Genomic DNA, 24556 nt, shown 5'->3' with positions numbered 1-24556 from the left:
ATACAAGCCTTTTAAGGACAAAAGGGTCTCCCAGCCTGCTGACCGCAAAGCCAGGGCTTAGTCAGGCCAACTACTGCTCCTTGGCCTGTCCACCTGCCTTCCCCAGCCACTGGGCATGAGGTCACCCAAGGGCACTCAGCACCTGCTTTCCCCTGTGGCGGCAGCTGTCATGCTTTATTTCTACCTCACATCCCAAGAACCCTGAGATTCTGAACTCAAAATCCTGGCTTTCCAAGTCCTGAGCTGCTCTGGAGCCCACTGAAGACCACCGCAACTCCCACCCTCGGCTCCGCCTCACCAGCAGATTAAAGTGGCCACCTGCACCTAGGCGTCTGGTAACATGCTCCTCTGCGGGCCCACGGGCGCCCTGTGCTGGGCCATGGTAATCAGGTACAGACCAGACTTCACAGTGATGTACCTGGAAGCTAGAAATACCTGAGACGGGCCTAAAGCCATGAAATAGTCAGGTCACATGGCTGGCAGTACTGCCCTCAGACATTTTCCTCAGCTGATTTTTACTATTTTATTACATCAATAAAAATCACCAAACTACCCAAAACCAGAGCGCCCGAACATATCAAGGTTTGTATAACAGGGGGACTGCATCCCCCTGGGGATCAGCTCAGCACATTTGGGTGCTGGACACAGCCACCACAGGTCAGCTCTGGCGCCTGCCTAGTCTGAAGACAGGTGACTGGCCCTCGTGGGCTAAGGCACGTCCCTAAGTTTCCCTCTCCAATTGCAGCTCTGGCCGTCCATCAATCACAAATAGTTGGCTTCAAGTCCACAAAAATCCAGAACCATCCCTGCCTGGGGTTTCTCACAGCAGGGACAGACCTTCCCTCTGGGCTTGCTCTGGATTTTGCAATGCAACAGATGCATCATGGGCCGGTGACTGTCATCTGGTGTGATCCTGCGGCACCTGAAGAGGCAGGAATCCTCCTTTCCTCAGCGCCTTCCGGGCCAAGACCCTGCTCGGGGCCCACCCCAAGTCCCTCTGGTCTGCCGGCTGCCCCCGGAGCCCTGAGAACCACGGACACCAGAAGGCCACATCCAGGCAAGTTAGAGACCATCCCCTCCCACCCCTCGGATGGGGAGCACCCTGTGGGCACACGGGCCTCATATCCCAAGCCACTCTCAGGGACACAACGCCACTTCTGAAAGTGCCTTAGACCGACATGTGCCAAAGACCTGGCTGACAAGAAACCTGGTCCTGGAAATGTCAGCTTGGCCCTTGCCCTCTGTCCCTAAAGTATTAGCTCAGGACTCCACTGACACATTCTTCCCAGGACCATCCGCACAGGATGCCACCTGATGGTGCCCCTCACTCTGTGTCCCAGCTCTTCTGCATCTGAGACCGTGGGCCTCTGGCCAGGCAGGGCCTCCTGAGGCCCTGGCTCCCCGAAGTCCTCGGGCAAGGGACGAACTCAGGACTCAGCTTCGGCCAGCGCAGGGCTGCAGACAAGAGCCGGACTCCGCTGACAACGGCGGCTCAGTACCCCGGGCCTCTCACACCGTTCCCCCCAGCAGCCCTGGACAGAGGGAGGGACCAGTCTGTCCTTCCTCAACAGTAACTGGAGGCACAGTCAAGCCATCAGGCCTCTTTGGAGAGGACAGAACTTGAAATGTGGGTGTTCATTGACTACAACTCCCCATACCAGGCAATTTCCTAGAAAATACTTGAGTGTGTAGGGTGTTTACCAGATAACTGTATGTCCGTTTCCTTGGGTTTTCAATTAGAGGAAAAAAACCGTGTTCCACGTCCCTCAGCAGAAGCTCTGGGTGATCTAGCAGAACCCGGGATGGCTGTGTAGAACTGTCCCGAGAAAACCAACTCGGCCACCTCATCTGGCTCATTAACGGTGCCGGGTGATGTGCCAGTGCGGTGGGAAGCCGTCCTCGACAGCATGTGACCGACATGAGAGGGGGCACGGCAGCCCCGACGAGTCCGTCTCCTCTCGGAGCTGCGGGGCCTCATCCCAGGCGGGAGAGCCGCTGCGGGTTTTCGTACTGAGGCTGCAGATCAGCAGCCGCCCCAAGGCCACAGCAAGGGGCAGAGTCCGTTCTCCAACAGAGCCTTTCCCGAGGGGTCAGGCACCTGGAAACCCGCGCTCCTCTGCCACAGCACTGGGGGGTTATGGGAGCATCCTGGCTCGAGGCTGGGGCGGCCGGGCTGTCTGTGGGCAGCCTCTAGGCCTCAGGCACCTTCCAGGAAGAACCCACCTGCCCACGGTGTGGGGACTGCCAGTGGAGGCCACTGTGTGTTTCGTCAGAGTATTTCTCAAGTTCTAAAAATGTGCCCAGGCAACAACAGAAAGGGATGTTTGAGAAAAACAAAATGTAATAAAGATAGAAGAGCGGATGCCAGAGGAATCTGGCAGAGGCAAGCTTTGTACGCCCACGTGCCGGCCTGTGTGCTGTTGGTGTGTTACACAGGCTGATGCAGGGCTGACAGGACTGTGCAGGGACGCTAGGAGGCTGTAGTCAACCCATTAACAGCAGGGACCCCCTACCCTGCCCCCATGAGCCTCCAGAGGTCCCTGCACCCGGTGGGGGCCTCCAGCACATCCCAGGGGCACGGTGGGGGTGGGGAGTGTTTGGAGTGCAGCAAAGCCAGAGCCTGGGACACACAGGGGCTGGCCAAGGCAGGGCCTCCCTGGGAGGGCTTTCTGGCCAGGCTGATGCCCCCTACTCTGCTTGCTGCCTGGAAGGGCCTTTGCTTCCAAAGGAGCAGCAGGGTGCTGTTTGGGTGGCCCAGGGGCGCAAAACAGTAACGGAACCACCTTCCTCCTGCGGCCTGGCCTCCTGAGGTCCTGCTGCAGCCGCCCATGCCCAGGCGCCTCGGGCCCCGGGCCCTCCTGACCTACCAGCTCTTCCCCTGACGCAGACGGACCGACGGCATCGGTGCCCCCAAGGAACACACAATACGCCCTCCTTCCCAAGGACCCCTGGGAGAGCCTGGGGAGCCAGGCCTGTCTCCTGACCATACTGCCCAGGCCCCATGCCATAAATACAAAATAGCGTCCTGTTTCTTAGCTATGGCAGCCTGCAAGGTCAGGCCTGGGGACGGAAGGAGCCCAAGGCTTTCAGCTAACTCAGTGTTTCACGTGGCCCTAAAACCTGAAAGGAAAGTGATTCCAAAGGGCCTTTTAATAGACTTGGTGTCTGGTGGGCCAGCGGCCAAGAGCACCGCCCTCAGGCCCCAGGGCGGCCGGAAGCTGACGTCCTGAGCACAGGAGCTGCATGTCCCCTCCCTGCTCTTTTCCTCTGTAACTTTTTCTTAAAACCTAATGACTTCTAAAGAGCCCCAGGCTGGAAGCCCAGTTCGCAGCAAACACGAGACCTCATCGCAAAGTCATATTTATTCCTTCAAATAAAAAGCATTGAATAGAAAAATCCCCAGTGGGGAGGTAGGTCAGGTGGAGAGGTGGCTGTAAGCACTGCCGAGTGGGCGGATGGCCTGGCCCATGCCGGGCGGCTGCTCACAGCACTGGACTCTCCAGGGCACAGCCTGCTTCAGCTAAGAAGACTGCCACTTGCCCTTGGACTTGGCCATGCCCACGGAAGGGCCGGCCTGAGGACGAGGCAGGCAGCCTGGAGGAAACCAGCTGCCTGCTGCAGAAGATGCCAGGCCAGGGCCCACACCTGCATATGTGAGCCTAGGAGCCTCAACTGGAGACGGCCCTGGTTAAAATTTTAACAGATTTTAAATAAAATGTAGAAGATGACATGCAGGAAGCTGCCAAAAGGCAGTGGAGCCCGGGTGGGAAGGCGCAGGTCGGGGCACAGTGGGAGGTAGAAGATGAAAGCAAATTGTAAATTGAGAGCCGCTGTGGGTGGGAGGCAAGCAGAGATCCGCCCCGGGGCTCGTGGTCCCGCCTTATATTCAATGTGCATCTTTTAGGTGACGGTATTTCCCGCTTTACTTTGGTTGCTAGGAAGCTCAGAGTGAAATTCCCACCTGTCCTTGGGCACAAGACAGCAGAGAAAGCTGTTCTGGCCTTATCAGCCAGGGATACCTTTTCCTGGGCTCACTTCTCCATGTACTCAACATTACCCTTGTCTGTGGCTAGAGCCATTCCTAATGACTAGGCTAAAATCCTCTTAGGACAAAAGAACATTTACACTCCATTCAATCACACAGAAGAATCAACCTCCTTGACTCCCCCCAGAAGGCAGCACAGTAGAGGAAGGGGCTCAGTAGGGAGAGCAAAGTGGCAGCAGGTGCCCACGCAGCCACTGGTGTGCCACGCCGAGCCACACACACAGCCCGGGCCGGCTCGCAGTGTGATGGGCCTTCAGAGCTCTCTGGGGGGTGACTAGGGCCCATCACCCAATGGCACACTGAGGGAAGTGAGCCTCAGGGTACCCCGTTTCTTCGTACCGACACAGGCTTCAGCCTCGGCCGTGGGCTGGTGTCCCCCTCCCCAACTTCACACAACTGCTGGTTTTCCCGTGCTGTCCCCAACTGCTATGTCCGGTGATCCACTGTGGCACAGTGACTGGGTTTGGGGTCAGGCTGGCTTCAAGGCCCAGCCCTGCTTGGTGACCGGGGAAGAGTGCTGACTTCTGAGTGTCAGATTTTCTGTCTTAAAAGGGGAAATGTCCACAGTCTTCCTGGGAATCCACATGAGATGATCCTTGTCAAATGCTCAAGAATGCTGACGATCACGTCAGTCACAGGGCTGCTTCAGTCCTGGATTCTCTCAAGGCTGGCTGGTGCCTCTGACCACAGCCCTGCTGGAGGGGCAGGAGACACATCGGGGGGCAAACCCAGGGCCAGGTGCTCCCCCAGCCATGGGGAGCTGAAGTTTTGGTCCCAAGTGACTGCTCAGGAGGACTTACTCCCCAGCAGCCCTGAGGGCCCTTGAAGTGCCTGCCATGAGCACACAGGAGTCTGAGAGTGCCTGCTTCTTCCCTTCTGCCGGAAGCAGCCTGGAGCCCCCGTTTACTTGCACAAACTCGGCACCACAATTCTCCCTCACACGGGGTGGCTCTCCCGTGTTCAGGCAACGACTTGTTCCACTCACATTCGCAAACCCTCCCCGGGAGCAATGCTCAACTGCACGTGGGAGAACGGGTCCTCAGCCACCCACGCTCAGTGGGGACAGGCTTTTATAGGTTTCATTTTATGCTCTCCTAACAATTTGGCAAGAGTTGGTTCATCCGTGCCCTGTGCACCGCTACTTGGCTAAACTGGACTGCAGCGCACCCCCCAGTCCCCAGTCCCTGAGCAGTGCGGGGAGCAAGCGGGTGAACCGTTTATCCTTTACATGAAAACAACTGGGAAGATAATCGTGTGTGCCAGCCTCATGGGGTACAGCCCCCAGCAACAGCACGTCGAACCATGTTTAGGCCCCTGTCCCAAACGTGGGCATCAGATGTGGATTACAAGCATTATTCTTCTTTCATTAACTTAAAAAAAAAGTCTCCTATGTCCCAACAAGGAACCTGTGGAACAGCTTTAGAATTCTTGCTTCACATAACCTTAGGGACAAGAACTGGCTCCCAATTTCCAAAAATCATCCATGTTAATGTATGTTGCTTTACTCTGTTAAAATACTATCTATATTCTTTAAAAAATTAGCTGCCAAATGTCACATAGCTGGTGTGTGTCCCACCACTGGCTCGGCCTGTGCCCCTCACCCCCGCCCCATTCAGCTCCCAGAAACAAGCAAACGGCGCTGGGACACATGGATGTCCACCTGCAGACCACTGTGGACCCCACCCCAGAATGGTTTGAAGACCTAAATGTAAGAGCTGATGCTATAAAACCCCGAGGAAGGAAACAAGGGCATAAATCGCCACGGACTTGATTGTGACACCAAAAGCACAAGCAACCAAATAAAAATATAAATTGGACTTCATAAAAATTTTACAACTTTTGTGTTTCAAGGTCAATTCTCAAGAATGTGGAAAGACAACAGCAGAACAGAAGAAAATATTTGCAAATTACGTATGACCACAAAAGCCAGGGAGGACCGATGGCCTCACTCTGCAGATCCACGGAAGACCCAGGTCAAGCGCCCAAGCAAGAGGCCAAGTGGAGCTCAGAGACCCCCAGTGTGAGGCTGGCCACCGAGAGCAAGCGCCACAAAGAACATCAAAATGGCCAACAGACATATGAAAAGATGCTCAACGTCACTCACCATCAGGGAAATGCAAATCGGAGCCACAGTGAGACATCACCCAGCACCTGTCAGAAGCGCTTTCATCAGGAAGAGACAAGTGCTGGCGAGGATGTGGCCAAAGGCAGCCCATACACCAGTGGTGGGAATGCACACCGGTCCGGACGCTATGGAAAACAAGGTGCCGGTTCCTCCAGAGATGAAAAAGATCTACCTTATGATCCAGTGATCCCAGTTCTCGGTATAGACCCAAAGGGAATGAAAACAGGATTCCTGCACCCCCAAGTTTACTGCAGCCTTATTCACCATGGCCAAGATATGGAAACAACCCAGATGCTCATCAACAGATGGATGAGAAGATGTGGCACACATACACAGCGGAGTATTACTCTGCCACGAGAAAATCCTGCCATTAGCAGCGACATGGATGGACTCTGAGCACATTATGAGAAGTCAGGCAGAGAAAGGCAAATACTGATGTCACTTACATGTGGAATCTAAAAAAGCCGAACCTACAAAAAAGAGAGCAAAATGCTGGTCACCAGGTGGTGGGGTGGGATAAGAGTAACAGTGTTTAACTGTGATGCACAGTATAATGAAGGTAGACAGCAACATCCCACTGTAATTACAGAGTCACAAACCCATGATGTCAGCAATCACATTACAAAACATAGATGTATCGAAGCCACACACTGTACACCTGAAACGTACACAATGTTACAGGTCATATTTATTCAATTTAAAGAACCAAACAAGGGTCTCGGGCAAAGTAACGTGGTGGAGGGTCCATCCGCCTGTCCTTCTCTGGGCTGGATGCCCACACCTACACTTGCCCCGTTGTGGATCCGGCTCTGGCCCTTGTGCCCCTGGCTCTGCAAATACTCCAGGAAAACATGGCCCAGGACACAGATGGGGCTGCGGCCTCTTTAAAGATCCCGGAGAGGCAAGCATCTGGGAGGACTCTGGGGTGGCAAGAGACACTAACACACAAAACTTATTCAGAAACCAAAGCCGAGTCTAACGAGACCTTGAGATCCTCCTGTAAGAGGCCCTGGCATACGAGGCCTCCGTGGGGCCGCTCTCTGCCATGCCCGTCTAGGGAGAAGGCAGGCCAACCTGCGCCTGGCAACTTTGGGTGCTCAGGCCACAGAAAGAGGCAGGGCTGGCCCACGTGCTGGCAGCGGTCTCGGCTCCATCGTCTCCCCTGACAACAGTCAATTCCATCGCAGTAACACACAGGAAAGCACAGTGAGGCTGACCTTGTAACCACGTCTGACAGCAAACCTGGGCTGACCCTCCCAGTGGGCCAAGGGCCCATTTTACCTGGAACGGATGGGGCTCCCTGGCTTGTTAGGCAGAGGACTGGGGTTCAAGCCCAAGCTCTCACGTGACTCCCAAGACCAGGACCCCTGTACCATCACGGACATCTGCCCCTGCGGAGGGGATCTGAGCCACTGGGGTTATGTGTGGAGTTTATAGAAATTCCCAGAAAACCAGTTCTGTGAAAGGCTCACTAAACCTTAATCTGACATGGGCCTGGCAGAGTGGCCCTCAGGCCCTGAGCAAGAGGGCACAGGGCCTTCTCCAGGCTGCCTGACTGTGGCTCACCCTGATGCTGGCCTCCATGGCAGAACCCCAAGGCCACGCTGCAGAGGTCGGAGGAGGCTGCTTTAAGGGATACGGAGCTGATCTCCTCAAGTGCCCCAGGCCTTGTGGCTGAGGGTACAATAATGTAACGATAAGGGCTCCACTTCCAAAGCAGGCCCAGCCTCTGGCCAAGGCCACGCGAGTTTAACAGCCTCACCCGCGAGTTACATCTTCCTGTGCTTGCTGCCTTCCCACGTGCCCACAAGGCAGGTTCAATTCCTACCCTCCTTTGACAGACGTGGAATAGAAACAGAGAACTCAATACACTTGCCTAAAGACACACAGAGCAGACTGTAGACCTCTGAATCACACACTGACTTTCCTGGGCTGAAGTCATTCCAAAGGCCCAATCAGAACTGGGAACCTCAGACTCAGCCCAGTAAACCAGCTGCAAGAACAAGGGGTACCCTAAGTTCAGGCTCATTAGTCCAGGAAGGAGTAAAGGACCAAGGTCCAAATTTTTCAGAGAACTGATGGGCTCTAAGAGGTGATTGTTTCCACTCTGGAAAAGTAGCAGAGGCCACGGTGATGGCCTGGGTGAGGTCAGAGCTCCCAACAGGGGCAGGAACCGTTGAAGGCTTGGAGAGGGATGGCCATGCTGGGGGGGGCCTCCAATGCAGAGGCAGCCAGTGAGGGGCCCCCTGAACTCGAAGAACGATGAACCTCAGAGGGACATCTGACTCCAGACATGTTTAGGGCCAGCCCAAAAGGTGGACCAAGTACAAAAGCAAAACCAAAGCCTGCCGATTTTACTGACCTTGGACGTGTTTCACATGTTTCACGCCCGGAAAAGCTGAGCTCTCAGCACCTTGGAGGTACGTCCTCCTCTCCAGAGCTTGACCCGGAAGGGGGGTCTCTGCTGAGAAGTGGGCCTTGGCCAGAGGGAGAGGGGAGAGGGGCACGGCTGGGTGGTCCCACAAGAGTCCGCTTCCTGCTCCATGAAGCTGGATTTTCTTGACCATGGAGGGGAATGTCACTCTGCAGGAAAACCCCCAGGCGGTGCCCCAGGGAGTCACGCAGCAGCCAGGACCCTCCCGAGCCCTTGCAGGACCCGGCTCACTCGCACGGGCCTCCAGCCCACAGGCGGGCCGGGGCAGCGTCCTATCCACGGAGGCTGCCCACAGCGTTTGCTTGGCAGTTTGATGGGTACTCTGGGGTTCGCCCTCCTCCTTGGCCTTCCCTGCCAGCGCACACCCTGCTCCTTAGGAATGTTTTCCCAAGTGCTCCTGTGAGTCCCATTTTTCACACTGCAGTCCTCCCACCCTGCCCCAAAGCCCCAAGGCTTGGGTCTCGTCCACTTGTGAGCGCCAAACACCTAACCCCAGGTCCGTAGCCCTGCAGGGGCTTGGCCAATGCTAAAGGCCCGAGCACCAATAACCAACAACAAGCCCAGGCCATGCCCAGCCCACAGCCCACAGCCCAGAGGCTCCTCTACTTCCATTACACATTCTTTAATCAGACTGCACAACCTTGACAAAGGCACTACCAACAGTCCGCTGCTCCGCAGGCCCCCCCACCCAACGTCCATGTGTACCGACCAGGAGGGGGCCGGCTCCACTTTGGGAGTGGGGAATGGGTGTGACTCGCTGGCTCTGGGCCTTTCTGGGGCCTCCTGGCGGCCTCCTTCCGGCCTGATGGTCTGACAGTCCTCGTCTGCAAGCCCAGTGAATCGTCTGTCCCCCTCCCCTGCACAGATCTTCCTGTGCAGAGGGTCCCTGCAAGAAAGCCATGGACATGGGAGGAGCCACAGACATGGGAGGAGCCACAGACATGGGAGGAGCCACAAACAGGAGCAATCTTCCTCTGACTCTGGTGGGCCTACTTTCCTACCGGGGGTGGGGCAGGCGCAGGGGACTCCCTACCCAGGGGACCGGGTGTGTGCCACGATGCTGGAAACCAGCGCCACCATTAGCACTGCCACGTGAATGACCAAGCTCTGGTGACAGATAAACACCGTGACAACCACCAGCCTCCCCTGCAGCCTCACTGTAAACAGACTCTGGTACCTCTTGAAGGGGTCCTTGGGCAGCAGCCTTGGCGACTAAAGGTGGGGGCGGAGGGAGGAGGGGTGCGCGTGGGCATCACAAATGCACTTAATAAACCCAGTGCATTCCAAAAAATGCCTGGAAGGAAATGGCCAAGCCCCAGAGGCAAGTGTGCTGGGGCTGCCTCTCTCTCACAGCAAACCCTGAGCCCTGGGCCTGCTCCCCGGCTGAGCCCTCGGTAGCCTTTGCGCTCGGCTGTACGACGACGAAAGACAAAAACACGAAAATGGCTGCAGCGCTGTGGTTTACCCGATGCCTCTGCTGCATCCATCACAGGCAGGGTTCAGGCGACAGCGAACCCTTGGCTGCAGTCGATGCCACGTGACACGGGGGAGGGGCACCGCCAGGTCCCAGCCACCACCAGAAGCTTCTGCAGCTCGTGCCAGTCAACCAGGTCAGGAGCGAGCAACGGCAGATCGCCCAGGTGTGGACGCACACGTGGCTCTGACGCGCAGCCCCACTAATCCTGAGTCACACGGGGCCGGCGGGCTGCATTGGGGTCCCTCTTTGCCTGGTCACACTGAGCTGCCTAGTCCACACTGCAAACAGCCTGTTATTCCCACTAACAAACCCAACCGAGACAAAGCAGGTGGTTCATGGACTGAGAAACGCAAATATATGTTAAAATAGCTAAAGCACGTGAAAACCAAACACGTTGCTTAGAAACAAACAACCCGCTGGAAACACACCTGTCGTCTCTCCAAAAGGAGAGAAGAGGGTCACTTCCAGGCAGTCCCTGCCCTCCCACAACACAGGGAACATCTGAGGCGGGCGAAAACCACACTAATTCGTTCTTGCTGGTGGGGCCACACATGACCAAGGTGGCTGGATTTAAAGGTCACCATCTTCCATTTCAGCTCAGCTCAGCAATCCAGGCGGGGAGTGGCCGCCAGCATGAGCTTCAGGTTTCCAGACTTTAGGTCTGTCGGGCTGCAAATGTTGCCCCCCCGGGAGCACAGCGACTGCCTGGAACACGACTGTAGGTTCCCACAGATCCAAATCTGGCTTCACATGCTACGAAGCCTGCCACACAAAATACCACTTACATGGCCGAACGCTCCTGGGGATGCCAAGCTCCTGAGCCCGCCCCGACCCCCCCAACTCCGCTTTTGGAGGAGGGTCATAACGACACACTGAGCCTACAAGAAGGCGTGAGAGGAAAACGACTACTGTGGGATAGATCGTTTGACAGAGAAATGTATTTGCTGGCAGGCTGCAGACTTCCTTGGCACAGGCTTGCTACCATGCAAACGAAACAAAAATCAATATCCTCTGGTCTGCAAAACAGCGTGTTAACAATCACACTCCAAATAATATCCCTCACCCCACACCCAAATACAGTGAATGTTTTTGTTAAAAGACAGTGCGAAATAAACAGAGAAAGAAGAAAACAAGGCAATTTTACAGGCCCTCCTTCTGCAAACCCTTTCCAGGACTTGAACGAGGAGATAATCTTTCTGTGATTATGACCAAACCCTCCCGTTGCTTAGCAACACATAATTAAGGAATATGTTTTCAGATCCGCTTTGCAAGCCCGGCCATTATCAGATGAAATTACTGGAGCAACAAATGCCATCGCCATGCAAATCAGTTGGTTGCAAAGAAAGAATGTCTGACTGCGAGGGAGAGGCACACGCCTTCAGTGTGTCTATCTGACTTTTCTCTTGTCGCACATTGATTAGAAAAAGTCAATAAATTGCATGATCAGACTTAAAAAAAAAAAAATTCCACGCATGAAAACAAAACCAGAACCTATAATGAGAAACAACAGAAAAACCCAACCAGCCACCCAATCTCCCTTTGGAAATAATAAAGAGAAGTACCGGGCAGTCAACTTGTAAAGCAACAATAGCCAGTCTAGGAGCAGCCACATCACCACCAGCCCCACCACCATGGCCGACAGCCCTGGCGCGTTGTCTTAGTGTTCCAAGATCAGGCTCCCGGTCTCCACCGGGTAGCTGTTTGGGGGGTATTTTCAAAAAGGCGCATCTTCTTTTCATGCCACTACTTCCACCCTGTAATACTTACTGGTTATTCAGAAAAAAGATTCATTTAAAAGGGATTCCGTTTTCTAAATTATGTTGGGGAGGCAAAAGGGAAGAAAGGATGAAAACTGCTTTACATAGCTTAAACTGTCAATAAAGATTCTAGGGTCTAAGCGTTGTTCAGAGGCTGTCCGCCTGAAGTTTATCCACAATGCCCAAAGAAACACATGTAGTAAATTACATTTGCCTCATGTTTTGAAGAGAATCATCTAGGATCTCTCTTCTTCCTCAACTCTGAAATTAATTCTTCCCTGCTGTATTTACCCAGAATTTCCAACTGTGCTTTCGAGTATGAGAGACTGAGTCTGTTTTGAAAGAGAGTTTCAAGGGATTTCAACGTCTCGTTTTGTCCAACACGTAAGTCTGGAAGCACACCCAACTGTAGCTGTGTGGTGGTTAGTGCTGCCTCTGATACTGACTGTAGACCCTCTGGGGGCCTTTCCACACTATAATAAACTTCTACTGGCAAATGGATGATACCCAGTTTATGGGAGGCATTGAATACCCTGACTTCCTCTAAGCCACCACATGTGAACCTGAGAAAATGCTACACCCCAGATGGTTTCATTCTGCCCTGAATGTCAACTACAGGAAGGCAAGGCAATGCTCTCCTGATGGGTCAGCCTGAACCGCAGGTCTGTTTCATGCAAGAGAACCTGTGTCAGTGGTTAGCAGGCCGCAGAGCCCGTGTGGCTGTGTGCGTCTATGTGCATGCGTGCACACATGTGAATCTGGGTCTGGTCTCTCTGGGCTTGGCCAGAGAGAGACAAAAACGTGAGACCTGCTGTCCTGTGCTCAAACCTGTGCCCCTGCTGTTTCAACGTCCCAAATGAGGAAGGGAGTGGGGGGTGCATTACTTGGTTCTGGAGCGAGCATGGTGGACACGATGATGGGGGCCCCTGTCCGTCGGGCCACCTTCTGGTAGGGCGAGTGAGGCGTGTGGAGGCTCCGGCTGGCTGGCGGCAGGGCAGATGGCTCCACTGGGACACCGGGCTTCCGCAGAAGCTGGGGGCTGCTGTGGGGGCTGGGCAGGGGAGACGCGGCCATGCCACGCTCCCGCTTGAGCAATTCCATGGGCACTGAGTATGCTGTGGAGTAGGCTGTTCTGGGGCCTGGGTGAAAGGGGGCCACAGGGCCCGGGTTAGTCAAAGCCAGACCGGCCTGTGGGGAGTATGTGGGGCCCAGTCGCACTGTCAGGGCACAAGGGGTGGGAGAGCTGTACCCAGAGTTGGATGGGAAGTGGGGCGCTTGGGCACCCACCCCAGGGGCAGAGTAGGTAGCCGCTGTCTCTGGGAGGTGCTGGGATGGAGCGCTGGAAGGGCGGCGAGCAGGGTGTCCCGCCTGAGGAGACGTTGCCTGCAGGGGACCCACAGGCTGTGGCTGCAGGACAGGGGCTCCCAGAGAAGACACGTCGTCATGGAGCTCACTTCGGTGGCTGAAGCTGCTGGAGCGTATCCGGGGCAGGGCGCCCACCTGGCACTGCCTCCGCAGCTGCATCTCGGTCCTGCAGCAATTGGCCAGGCGGCTCAGGACACGGGCCTGGCCCAGGTTGGGTGCAACGCACTTGATGTCTGCGTCCTCCATGGTGGCCAGGACAGCTGGGGAGTCGAAGCCCTGCTGCAGCAAGGCCACCAGTGTGGCCTCTGCCACACCCTCGGCCCGCAGGAGGGCCAGGAACTCGGGCCGTGTGTTCCTCTTGCTGCCAGGCCCCGGGAAGGCAGGCAGGTCCGCTTCACAGACTCGATTCAGGGCGTGGGGGGCAGTGCCTGTGCCACCCTCAGAGGTGGCAGTGCTGGAGTCCACGACCAGGCACGTGGGGGCCACCTGCCTGGAGGGGGCAGAATCCACAGGCCTGTCGCCCACATCGTTGTGGACCTGGCTGGCAGCGTAGGCAGCGGCGGCGGCCTCGGCCCCGTACCTGCCATCGGGCAGCTCCCCTGAGTACCGGGCTGGGGATGAGGCCCTGCTCCGTGTACGCTGCCCCTGGGGGATCATTTTACCTCCAGGATCCCGGTATAGGTGACTGGTGTCCTGGAGGGCAGGGAACTGGCTTTGGACTTGATCCCACGTCATTCTGCTGCCAAGAACTCCGTAAGTGGGCAGTGACCGCACGACTCCCGGGTCCTGATGGTGCCGGGCCTCTCCAGGCATCCTCGTGCCTCCGAACAGGTTGCCACAGGAATCCCGCGGCAGCAGGGCACTGTGGCCAGACATGACTGCCTGTCTGCTGTCGTAAAAGGTGAGGTCGGGGACGGAATTCTTCCTCCCGGCGAGCGACTTGTAAAAGGTGTCCCGGCAGAGGTAGGGCTCGGCAGCCCCGGACATGGTGGCTTGCAGCCCGGGGGGTGGCTGCTCACACCAAGGTCCCTGCCCACCTCCGTCCGTCAGAGAGCCTCTCCTCCCTGGAGCCTCGGCGATCTCCCAGGGGCCATCGTACCACCCGGCGGCATCCCAGCTCTGAGAGCGACCGATACTTGCATGCCTGCTGGGAACCGGCATCGGGAAGAAACGACTGCGGCCGGCAGAGGAAGAAGCCAAGCCCCTCTATAAATCTTCAGTTACGTACACAGACACAGACCTGGCAGAGTCCTAACCCTTCCCAGACGGCAGAACAACCAACTGGGGGTTTTCAATTTCAAAGTTCGGCCTAAATTATTAATCCGCTGAAACCTTAGTAGGCAAAACACAACACTCATGGTAACCCTGCCTCACTCCCCACCGGTAGCGAGCTGAGGTCTTTCCTTTACGGCTCAGCCCCAGAAAGGAGGCTGCCCTGGGCCTGCCGGGCCCCCCTCCCGGCTGGTGTGCTCACATGGACCTCTGTGCTCCCCGCATGCGGATTAGGAGCTAAATAAAGCCCTAAAGCTTTTGTTCCATGTGACATCTTGTTAGGCTGGTGGAGCCTGCTGCAGCCGCCATCCAGGCCTCCCGCCTGCCACAGGGCATTATTTCCACACTGAAGCTCTCGCTTATCTCTCTCTTCCTCACCAGGGTACTTTCTGGATGAACACTGCGGTCCCTTTCTGAAGGTGCCTCCCCCTCCCCCGCATCCGATCACCTAAAAGAGACAGAAGGAAAAGTCTGCCTTAATGTCAGTTCACTCTTAATCCACCCTGATGAAACGTTAATCCACTGCACATGGCCAAGACCATATTCAATGTGAAGGGGCAGGCAGGATAAAAAGGAAAAAAAGTCTCACCCCCAGTTCTAGAACACAAGGTGCCCTGAGAAATGGGCCAGGGCTACAGCCCAGCGCTTCGCCAATGCTGAAATCTGGCTCTGAGAAGACTCTTTGGTCATGAATCAAATGAGTTAGTTACACCGCTCAAGTCCAAATGGATTCTTTACCTTATCGTAAAACACAGATCCCTTCATACTGCCAGGGAAACAGTAACACAATGATAACCCACGTGTGGAATCCAGAATTTATCATGTTAAGGCTGCATCTCAGGTGCATCTTTCTTTAAATCTGCTCCCCAAGGAAAGCAGGCTCAGCCTGGCTTAGATCCTGCAGATGATTTCCCATATTCCCACGGGGTAGAATTTTACACAGCCCACTAGGGACTTTAGGTGCGATAATGCAAAGAACAGCAGTTATTTAGTTAAAGGAGCACCCCAAACAGAAGCACTAAAACATTTCCTGAAATGTATGGAAGGTTCCAGAGAAGCAACACCATCTGACAAGCACAGCGAGTTCTGGTTCTCCAGCTGCAGATTCCCCAAGAATTCACAAGACCAGAAGCCGGGCATCGTGCAGCTACAAGGGCTGTGCAGTTAGAACATGTTTAAAAGAGGTAATATGCTGTTTGCAGCCATTAAACCTAAGAGTGTTTTGTCTTCATCCATTTCTCTGAATTGAATGGAATCTTTAGAGGGAATTTTTTTTTTAAAATGAGAAATACTGAAAATTTACTGTGAGGAGTTAAGTGGGGACAAATCCATTTCCAAGAACTGGAGGTCCACGGCAGTACAAGATTGTTTAAAAGGGAAATACCCTACACCTCCCCGTGTCCTGATCAATACATATTAAACTTTGGGACAAGCTCTGTTTCAACCAAGCACTCCCCAAAGAGTGCTGGTCCCCCAAAGCCAGAGGTCTGTGAACACTGACTGGCTGTTGAGGAACCAGCCCAAGTACTGCTGGGGAAGCAGCCCGGGGACCCTCAGTCTGTTAAATGAACACTGTATCTCCCATTTCTGACTCGCAAATACCACCAAGGCCTCAAGTCATCTGGGAGATGCCCTGCAGGCGGCGAAGAAACGCCAATCCCCCACCCCCATCCTCTCCCCCTCCTTAATTCATGGAAAGAACAAAAAGAAAAACTAACAAGCCACACTGCGAAACGCTGGGTTTCCACGTATAAAAGAAGTCTGCGGGCACCAATTTCTGTAATTCCTCTGCCGGCGCATTTGCAATCACAGGCTGAAAGTCTCAGGCAGGGAAGACCGAGGATTCGGCCAGGCCACACGCGAGACAGTCTGCACACATCTCACCAACAGCCTAAGGATGTGCTCACTTAGAAGACACACCAGAAAGGAAAGAAAGTGTTACAGAAGCCCAAACAGAACAGGAACAGTGCTATCTGGTTGCTGATCATTTCCCGGCACGGCTGGGCTGCTGGGAGTGCCAGGAGCTGGCTGGCCACAGGATTTCTCCTCTTCTAGGCACTGTTCAGAGCTTCCTCCCCTGGAAGGCAGAGGGCTGAGGGGGGGGGTGGGCAGCCACACTGGCAAGCCTTCCAACCGGTGCAGGAGACGGGTCTGCAGGGAAACACATCTGCTGTGTGTATCACCTCTGCACAAGGACACTCACCGGTTCACCTGGAGCCATCTGCCTTGTCATTGTCCCCTCCCTCTTCTCTTCTTGGGTATATTGGCCATGAAGGGCCTTTTAGGCCTCCCAGTGGGTTTTGCCCATTGCTGTTTCCACCTCTCCTCCCACTAAAGGCCAGAGGACATGGCTGTCTGGGCAGGACGGACAGCCGCAGTCCTGACCCCTCCAGAAACAGGGCATCTCTGACACCATGTCTTCCTCACAGGATCCCTCTTGGAGGGCTCTGCATTTGCTGAATGTCTGTGCCAGGCCTCTTCCAGGTGTTCTGCCCGTAGAGGACTCTACAGGTAGGTATGACCGTGTCACATCCCTGATGCTGGGAATGGAGAGATCACATGCCTTGCCTGGCAACACAGGACCAAGATCCAGAGCCCAGGGCCAACCCCAAAGCCAAAGGTCTGCTTTCTAGAATTCCCTGCGCTGACTTGGAGAAACTCTGCCCTGCTGGTGCCAGAAAACGGGAACCTCTTCATCAAAGTAATTCTTAATTCTGTCATTCTAAGGTTTTCCAATACCTTACCAAATATGTCGTTTATAAAATTAACTACTTGAATATCAGAAAGCAACTCCTGAACAATGTTTCAGCCCCTCAAAATAGGGTGCACTGTACTCATGCCAGAGCCGGGACCCCCAGCTATAGCTGAGGGATGGCAACTGCGTGAAGCCTCGGAATTACAGCATCTCAGTCTCCTTTTCCTTCTGTCTTGCAATATAAAAAAAAGTAACACTGTGGAGCTAACGCTAAATGCCCCCACTCACGGCGCAGACACGGCCCCTCACAGATGTGTGGGTGAACTCCGCGGATGTCTGGGCCCCGTCTTTTTGCGGCGGGGTATCTCTTGGTGACTCACCAGCTTACAGATGCCTGGCTTTCAGTTCAAGTTCTCCATCTGAAGCAGACTGTCTAGAAGAATGTGTACCCAACTGTTCCTAAGAAGCCAGCACAGGTGCGTGAGAAGGTGCCACAGGTGTGACACCACAGGCAGAGCAGGGGCCAACCCCGTATGAGAACAGGGAGGCCCGGGTTCCATTTCCATCAACTTCCAATCCATTCCTGCTTGGAAGCGACCCAAACTCACGCAGCCTCAGCTCTGCAATCAGCCAAATATTATGACAGATGTTTTCCTGTGTTAGGTAAAAACACCTGCAAACTGACCTGCGCTTTCCCAAACCACCTGGCACATTTTTTAAAAAGTGCGGTGTAGTCTCCTGGCGAGGGCTGAGCTTCTGAAAATCTCATGTTGACTAAATAAAGCAAGATGGGATCAATATCTAAGAGCACCGAGTCTCGTGGACTTAACTTTTTTAATTTTGCAAAGAATCTCACTACAGAAAATTATATAAAGTAAAAAGGCATCTGCTGAAAATTGAGAAATAGACAACCCAAATTCTCTTGTATGTAAAAACAAACAAACAAACAAACAAACTCAAGATAAAGCTGATCATGTAGAATAACCGAAGTGGCAACTTCAGGGTTACAAGTGACATTCTTTCGAAGCCAAATCTTTAATCCCCCATGCAACCAAATGTACCAATTTGCAACTGTAATTCAGAGATGGATCTAGACAGTTTCAGAAAAGCAGGGAGGAAGCCCAAGGAGGGGACAGAACCAGTGACCCCTCCCTCAGAGCAGTCCCTGGGAAGAGCGCCAACGAGCATTTCAAGTTCTGATCAGGACAATGACTGCTTGAAAGGAATGGGAAATGAAGTACTGCTCTGGGGTCTAATCCTTACTTTTTTCTTTAAAAAACGAAATAAAAAATCTGTCTGTCCATCCATCCATCCCTAGACGTACAGTGGAATTGGTGATTCTAAAGGCTGGACCCACACCGAGGTCACTGGGTTTAACCGCCCGTCCCCTGAAAACCTGTTCTGTTTCCCGCCTGCAGCAGATACTGTTTCATTTTCAGGAAGCAACAGGCCCAACTCTAGAACATCACGGGCCAAGCCGTCCCCGTGGCGGGGCAGCACTTCCTGGGCTTCCATTTCCTGGTCCTTGGGGCGCGGGACCCGGGTGGCTCTGAAAGTGAGGGTGGAAATGAGCGCCCCACCCCAAGTGTGTCCCACGCCTCCTGAGTCCCAGGAGGAAGCCTCTGCAGCGCCCTCCAACCCCCATGGGTGGCATCTCCCTGGGGACACTGCTGAGGTTAGTGGGTTACACACTATTTTATGGCAGAAGCAGGGCCAAAAATAGGCCTATGACATCCCTCTTCCTACTCTGAAATGTGTACAGGATGTGTTGGGCTTTGTTTCTGTCCAGTGTTTTAAAATTTATGTTTAAAAACAGCCTTCAGCCTTTAAAAAAGTTATCTTTCTTGCCGTCCCCTCAGTGTCCCCTATCAAATTAACTTACCTGGCTGATCTAAATTGGGTGGGGGAGGGAAGAATCCAAGTGTCCTGGTAAAATAGCAAATAGGTTATGGGGCAGGATTTTAAGGCAGCCTGCATCTAAAGGTTCAATGAAAATACCAGAACCATCCAGACCTCATCTTGGTCAGCAAAGGACTGGCATGGCACCGAACACCCCTGCGGGCTGCGAGCTCCCGATCTCCGAGCCCGAAGCCTCACCATCATCAGGGCACCGGCCAAAGGGAACCCAAGACCCAGGGGGGTCTCGCAACCCAAGACTTGGCCATTTTAAGAGAAAACCAAGGCTTGTGCGTTGCTCTGGACTAGATTTCTTGACTAGATTATAAAACTGAATGAAAACATGAAACAAAAATTAGGTTTCTTTCCCACTTGTTATGGGGTAAAGTATTCTCTTTAATAGCAAGTTTCGAGAAGTGTGAGCTGGGACTCCAGCTTGGGCGTAGGGCCGGGCAGGGCTGGGCAAGCTACGGGACACAATCTACCTTGAGAGGCTGTGCCGAGTTCTCGAAGCACCGGGCACAAGGTCTGTGCTGGGCAGGTGCTCAGTGAACATGGCCTCCCCTCATAAAAGCCTCCAGCAACAGCTCTTCCCACAAAATCTCAGTGCCTCAGGTGACACCCAACTCACCTCTCCAACCAGACTCGGGAAACAAGCCCTGTGGGTGTGGCAGCCCCTCCAGTGAGGGACACGGCTGGAGGGACAGGAAGGGCACACGGAACCCACACCCCTCCTGCCACTTCACGGCCCGGCTGCTGATGAGAAGCCAAGTTCCTGCCCACCTGGAAGGGGAGCTCAGTCTCAGAAGGCCCCCCGAGGCTCCTCTGTACACAGAGCATGGCCAAGAGAGCCGGAGGTTCATTAGCAGGAGCCTGTCAATGTCTGGGGTGCTCATCAAATAGTGATTTGATAGACTGAGTATAAATCCATGAGAAACAGGAGTCTCATTTCACAGAGGATCACTTGGGGTTCTGAAAAAAGAGAGGCTCATGAGGCTACCAGCAAGGTGTATCTTGGGGTTCTGGTTTCAGAGTCACCCCAAATATAGTTGAGCTGTGCTGGGATGTACCCAAGCCCCGGGTCTGGGCATCTTCTGATTATGTGTGGCACTCTGCCTGCAGGTTTGTGGCTCTTCAAAGAGCTTGGACCTCGGACAAAGGAGACGGCCCAGATGCGCTGGAACCTGGGTTCCTGTATTTACTGAGCCTGAAAAGCAGACGGCCTTGCCTCGAAGGTGCAGACACCACGATGAAGTGCACCAAGAGCACAGCAGAGCAGCCCAAGAATACGAGCCAGGCGGCTCCGGGGCACACTTGGGAGGTTTGCTCCTGACTGTTGGCAGAGACAGCAGGGTGCCACCACCCTGGGAGACCGTATGAACCACTCTGGTCGGGGTGAGAGTAAAAGCAGGAGCCACAAACGAAACCACGACAGTGATGAACACCCACACCTCGGTCACCGGTGACACACACCACCTCCCACGCACGAGGGGGGCACCGAGTGGCCCTAACTCGCAGCTGAGACACATGGTGGGAGTTCAATGAAATCTGCCAACTGCAGTGAGAGCCCACCAGAGAATCAGCAAGTGGAAAGAGAAGCGTAAGTTTGCATTTTACAGATGAGTAGCAACAGAGAATACGGCATTTAACCTGGTTCATTCTGCAGAAGTGAGGGCCCGAGTGTGGGCAGTTCTGTGAATCCAATCCCTAGCTGACAGCAGGCACTCCGGGGGAGGGACCGATGCTCCAAATTTATCTTCATGACCAGATAAGCCAAAATCCAGATTTTTAATCCCTTGCAAATAAGCTTCAACCAGGACATCCTGCATCCTTTATATGAGCAGACATTGTTTCAAGATACTCATTTATACTACAGTTTTAAGTTATGTCTAGCTGACTATTGTATATTTACATAGCTAATGTAATTATTGCTAATCACATAATTACTGAAAATGTGCATAATTGCCTGATCCAAACATATAATTATAATGTATAGCAACATTATGAATCCCATTTTTGTACATTATGAAGTCCACACTTTGGGACTATTAAAACGGTATTTATTAGAAATGATTGTGGGGTACCTATAGATGCCAGCTTCAACAGCAGCTCCTTATACAGTGCTCTGAGGACTCCTACAAAACAACTAGTGATTTTATAATGCATTTTTTAAAGCAGATTAACAAAACAGCATACAAATAGAAGACGATAAACACTGACTCTGGCCTGGGTCTGTAGACTGTATGCTCTTCCCGTAGGAAACAGGCCGACCCTGCCATTCTGTGGGCTCTGCTGGGTGTGACCTGCAAGGAAACCTCCCCATCCTCCCTGCAGGGGGCGCTCAGCTGACCGGGAGGCTAGGCACCCACAAGCGCTTGGACATCTTTGCATCTTGACCGTTCTGGGGCAGTGATGATCTTTCCGGGGGGAACGTTCCACAGAGACAATCTTTCAGCGCCAAGCTCACATCAGGATGGAGAACAGCAGAACAGCGCTGTGGAGGAAGGGTTCTTCCGCCTCACTCCTGCTACATTTCCTCTTTGACTCCCCCTGCCCTCCTTGGCAACAAAGTGGACACAGAAGGTTCCCAGAATTTATAACCATGTACTTAACAGACCCCAGTTGGTTTCGATTCTGCCCACAACCTTTCAACAAGCCCATCCTCTTCCTTTTTACCTTCTTTTATTCCCTGTGCTCAGGAGAACATTCCAGAGGAGGGCGTGCCATGTATGACTGGTCATCCAAAAGGAGGCCCATTACATTTCTTTTCTTCTTGCAGTAGAAAGGAAAAGTCCTCTCCCAAGTTATTGTGTGAAAGGAGCTTATCTATGAAGGGGACATCAGCCCCACTGATATAATCCTCGGCACCATTTTCCCATGTGTAAGACATTTGAACAAAATGAAGTTAAGTGAAGTACCTGCTTTTTTCAAATTACATTCTCAATAGTCACAGGAAAGGATGGTGTTTAGTGATTTATTTTACCATGACTCACAGTAAGATGTTTTAACCAAAAGTTACCAGCAGAGTCATTGTGTTGTATCCTAGTTCTAGAAACCTAGGACTTAAGAAAATGCTTTTCTGGGTTACTTTTGTAATGATGAGTGATAGGAAGTCCTCTTTTCTGACCAACACATATTTGGAGCAAATCAGACCAGCTCTGTCATGACGCAGGAACCTACTGCAACTCTCTGATGCAATTCACAAACACAGCATGCCAATTATGCCAGCAAACTAAACATGGGGAAAAACCAAGATCTAAATTATACATCAAAAAGAGGAGACTGCAGTCTGGTTCTGACCCGTCTCTGTTGTTATCAGACCCTGCTCTATAGTAATGCTCAGACAACAGTACTCTGGGATTGTTTGATATTAGTCATCAAGAAAGAATTACAAATATTAAAATGGAAGGGTCGCTTAAAAAATTAAAATCTGGTTTTTAAGTCTGCTTGAAAGACCATTATTCCAACTGATTTGGATGGAGTCCCAAAGATGGGCTGGAGAGAAGTGAAGCTACCCTCTGCACTGTGCTTCCATTTCAAGCAGGAATATTCCCTTGGGAGGTGAAGGTATAGCTGAGCCAGATTCTGGGAACAGAGAGGGATGGAGTTTCACCCCATCCTCCCTCGGCTTTGGCTTCAAGGCCACAGAAGGAGAGCAGTTAGAAGTGGGCCACAGTCTGAAGAAGAGTAGACCGTCTGGCTTCCTGGCCACAAATCACCAACTACTCTGGGCCGCACTGGCAGCACCTGGGAAATAGGCACCACCTGTCTCCACCTATAAAGGGTGCTAACAGCCTATAAATGCAAGGCGCACCAATGAGCACCTTGGCACAGCACAGCTGTTACACCCAATGGGACGCTAAATGAATGTCTGGGCTCGTGGATCACAAGTTACACCTGAGTAACAATTTCACACGCTTACTTGGATAGTGGTTATAGAGAAATTTTTTAAACTGATTGCAACTGTCTCAGGAGAACTGTGCACCCATGAAGGTGATACTCAAATTTCCGTTATAAAAAATGGGTGGGAGGTTGGTGACCCAGGCTCGGGAGACAGGGTGAGAAAGAACCGCCTTCGGTTTTGCCCTCTGCACTGGAAATAGAGGAAAGGCCTCTGGCTTAGTACTGGAGCTGCGGGGGCAGAATCAGGGCCACAGGCCTTTGGAAAGTTGATCCACTAGGGAGTTTTGGAACAGGGACTCAGGAACCTGTAAGCACCATTCCACTGGAGGACAAAGGCAAATTAAAAAACCCACACACAATCAGGTGAACCCTGACTACGGGACACTGTCGAAACCAACTGGCCTGAGCTCTTCATCGATGCCAATGCTTTTGAAAGTTAAAACGGCCAGAGAATTATTTCAGGCTACAGAGACCAAAGAAACACAAAAGCAATGTACATCCCGACTGGTGTCTGCACAGGACAACAAACCAGCGGGAGGCGAGGGGTGGGGGCAGTGTGACAACGAATCTACAATGTGCCCTACCGCAGATAACACGGTGGGCTTCGATTCCCTGGGGGTGGTTGTGGGACAGAGTTCACACAGGACACATCCCAAAAGGAGGTACAGGCCATAGGCACGTAGGAGTAAACTGCTGCTTCTACAACTTTTGCCAGATGGTTCTGAAAAAGCCTGCCCATCCATACTTTCATCCTTTCACACACACATGTACCTATCACCTATAAAAAGAAAGCAAAGGATAGCAAAAGTCATCAACTGGTAAACACAGAAGGGAGTATCTACGTCCATTGTACTAATCCACCAATCTTCCTGTATGTATGAAACATTTTAAATGTTCATTAAAAAAAAGTCCTTAAATCTCAGCCCTGTCACACCCTTGCAGCACAGAGCTCCCCTCGCGGGGCGGGGCGTGTGGTCACACAGCAGAACGCCTCTTTTGACACTTTCACCTCACATGGCCTCAGCCCCATCGACATCGAGGACGAACAATTCCATATAAAGAGCTTGTGGGGCGAGCATCCCTGTCCCTGACTCAGCTGCCAAGTCGGCGTCCGGTGCATGGGGGCTCAGGAGGGCTGCTGGGCCCACCTTGCCCAGGAGGTTCCCCTCTATCACCTCTGTGTCACACCCTGGAGGGACGTCCCCAGCGACCTTGCTCAGCACAGCCTGGCAGTATGGATGCGGGCTGGACTCAGAGCCCAGGTCCACACACTAGGGATTTCTTGCTCCCTAATTAGGAGAGGATGGTGCTTAATCAACATTTCAGAGTTTTGTTCCCAGGTTTCCATTAGATTTTAATCATGTTTATTTTTCCTTTCATGAATAAAACACTTCCAGACATTTTCAAAGATACCAGGGATGTGAACACATCACAAGGGGCAACACTGGGCTCTTCAGGAATATCTTCGAATTGAACGTAGTAAATGTCTTAACTCAAAACAGATAAAAGCCCAGAAACTTCAGGAAGTAGAAAAAGATGGTCCTAATATGCAGTGTCTTTCATATGCAAAATTTCATTAGGTTGTGG

The 24556-nt window shown here is 52.9% G+C and overlaps 1 protein-coding gene across 11 annotated transcripts in view; it reads right to left on the bottom strand.

Annotated features, from left to right (window-relative positions):
* CTBP2 (C-terminal binding protein 2) overlaps positions 1-24556 on the bottom strand; it is a 153870-nt gene that overhangs the window by 23462 nt on the left and 105852 nt on the right. The window contains exon 1 of one of the 11 annotated variants that reach the window (XM_017647974.3): positions 12723-14379. The exons of the other annotated variants lie outside the window; for them this stretch is intronic. Coding sequence (XP_017503463.3) covers positions 12723-14364 — 1642 coding nt within the window. The 5' untranslated portion in view covers positions 14365-14379. Of the gene's footprint in view, positions 1-12722; positions 14380-24556 lie in introns of those variants that run through there. 11 annotated transcript variants of the gene reach the window in all.

This window comes from Manis javanica, chromosome 7 (genome assembly GCF_040802235.1).
Source record: "Manis javanica isolate MJ-LG chromosome 7, MJ_LKY, whole genome shotgun sequence".
NCBI classification, from domain to species: Eukaryota; Metazoa; Chordata; class Mammalia; order Pholidota; family Manidae; genus Manis; species Manis javanica.
Note: the sequence above shows the minus strand (reverse complement) of the source record. Positions and strands in the feature narration are given on the sequence as shown.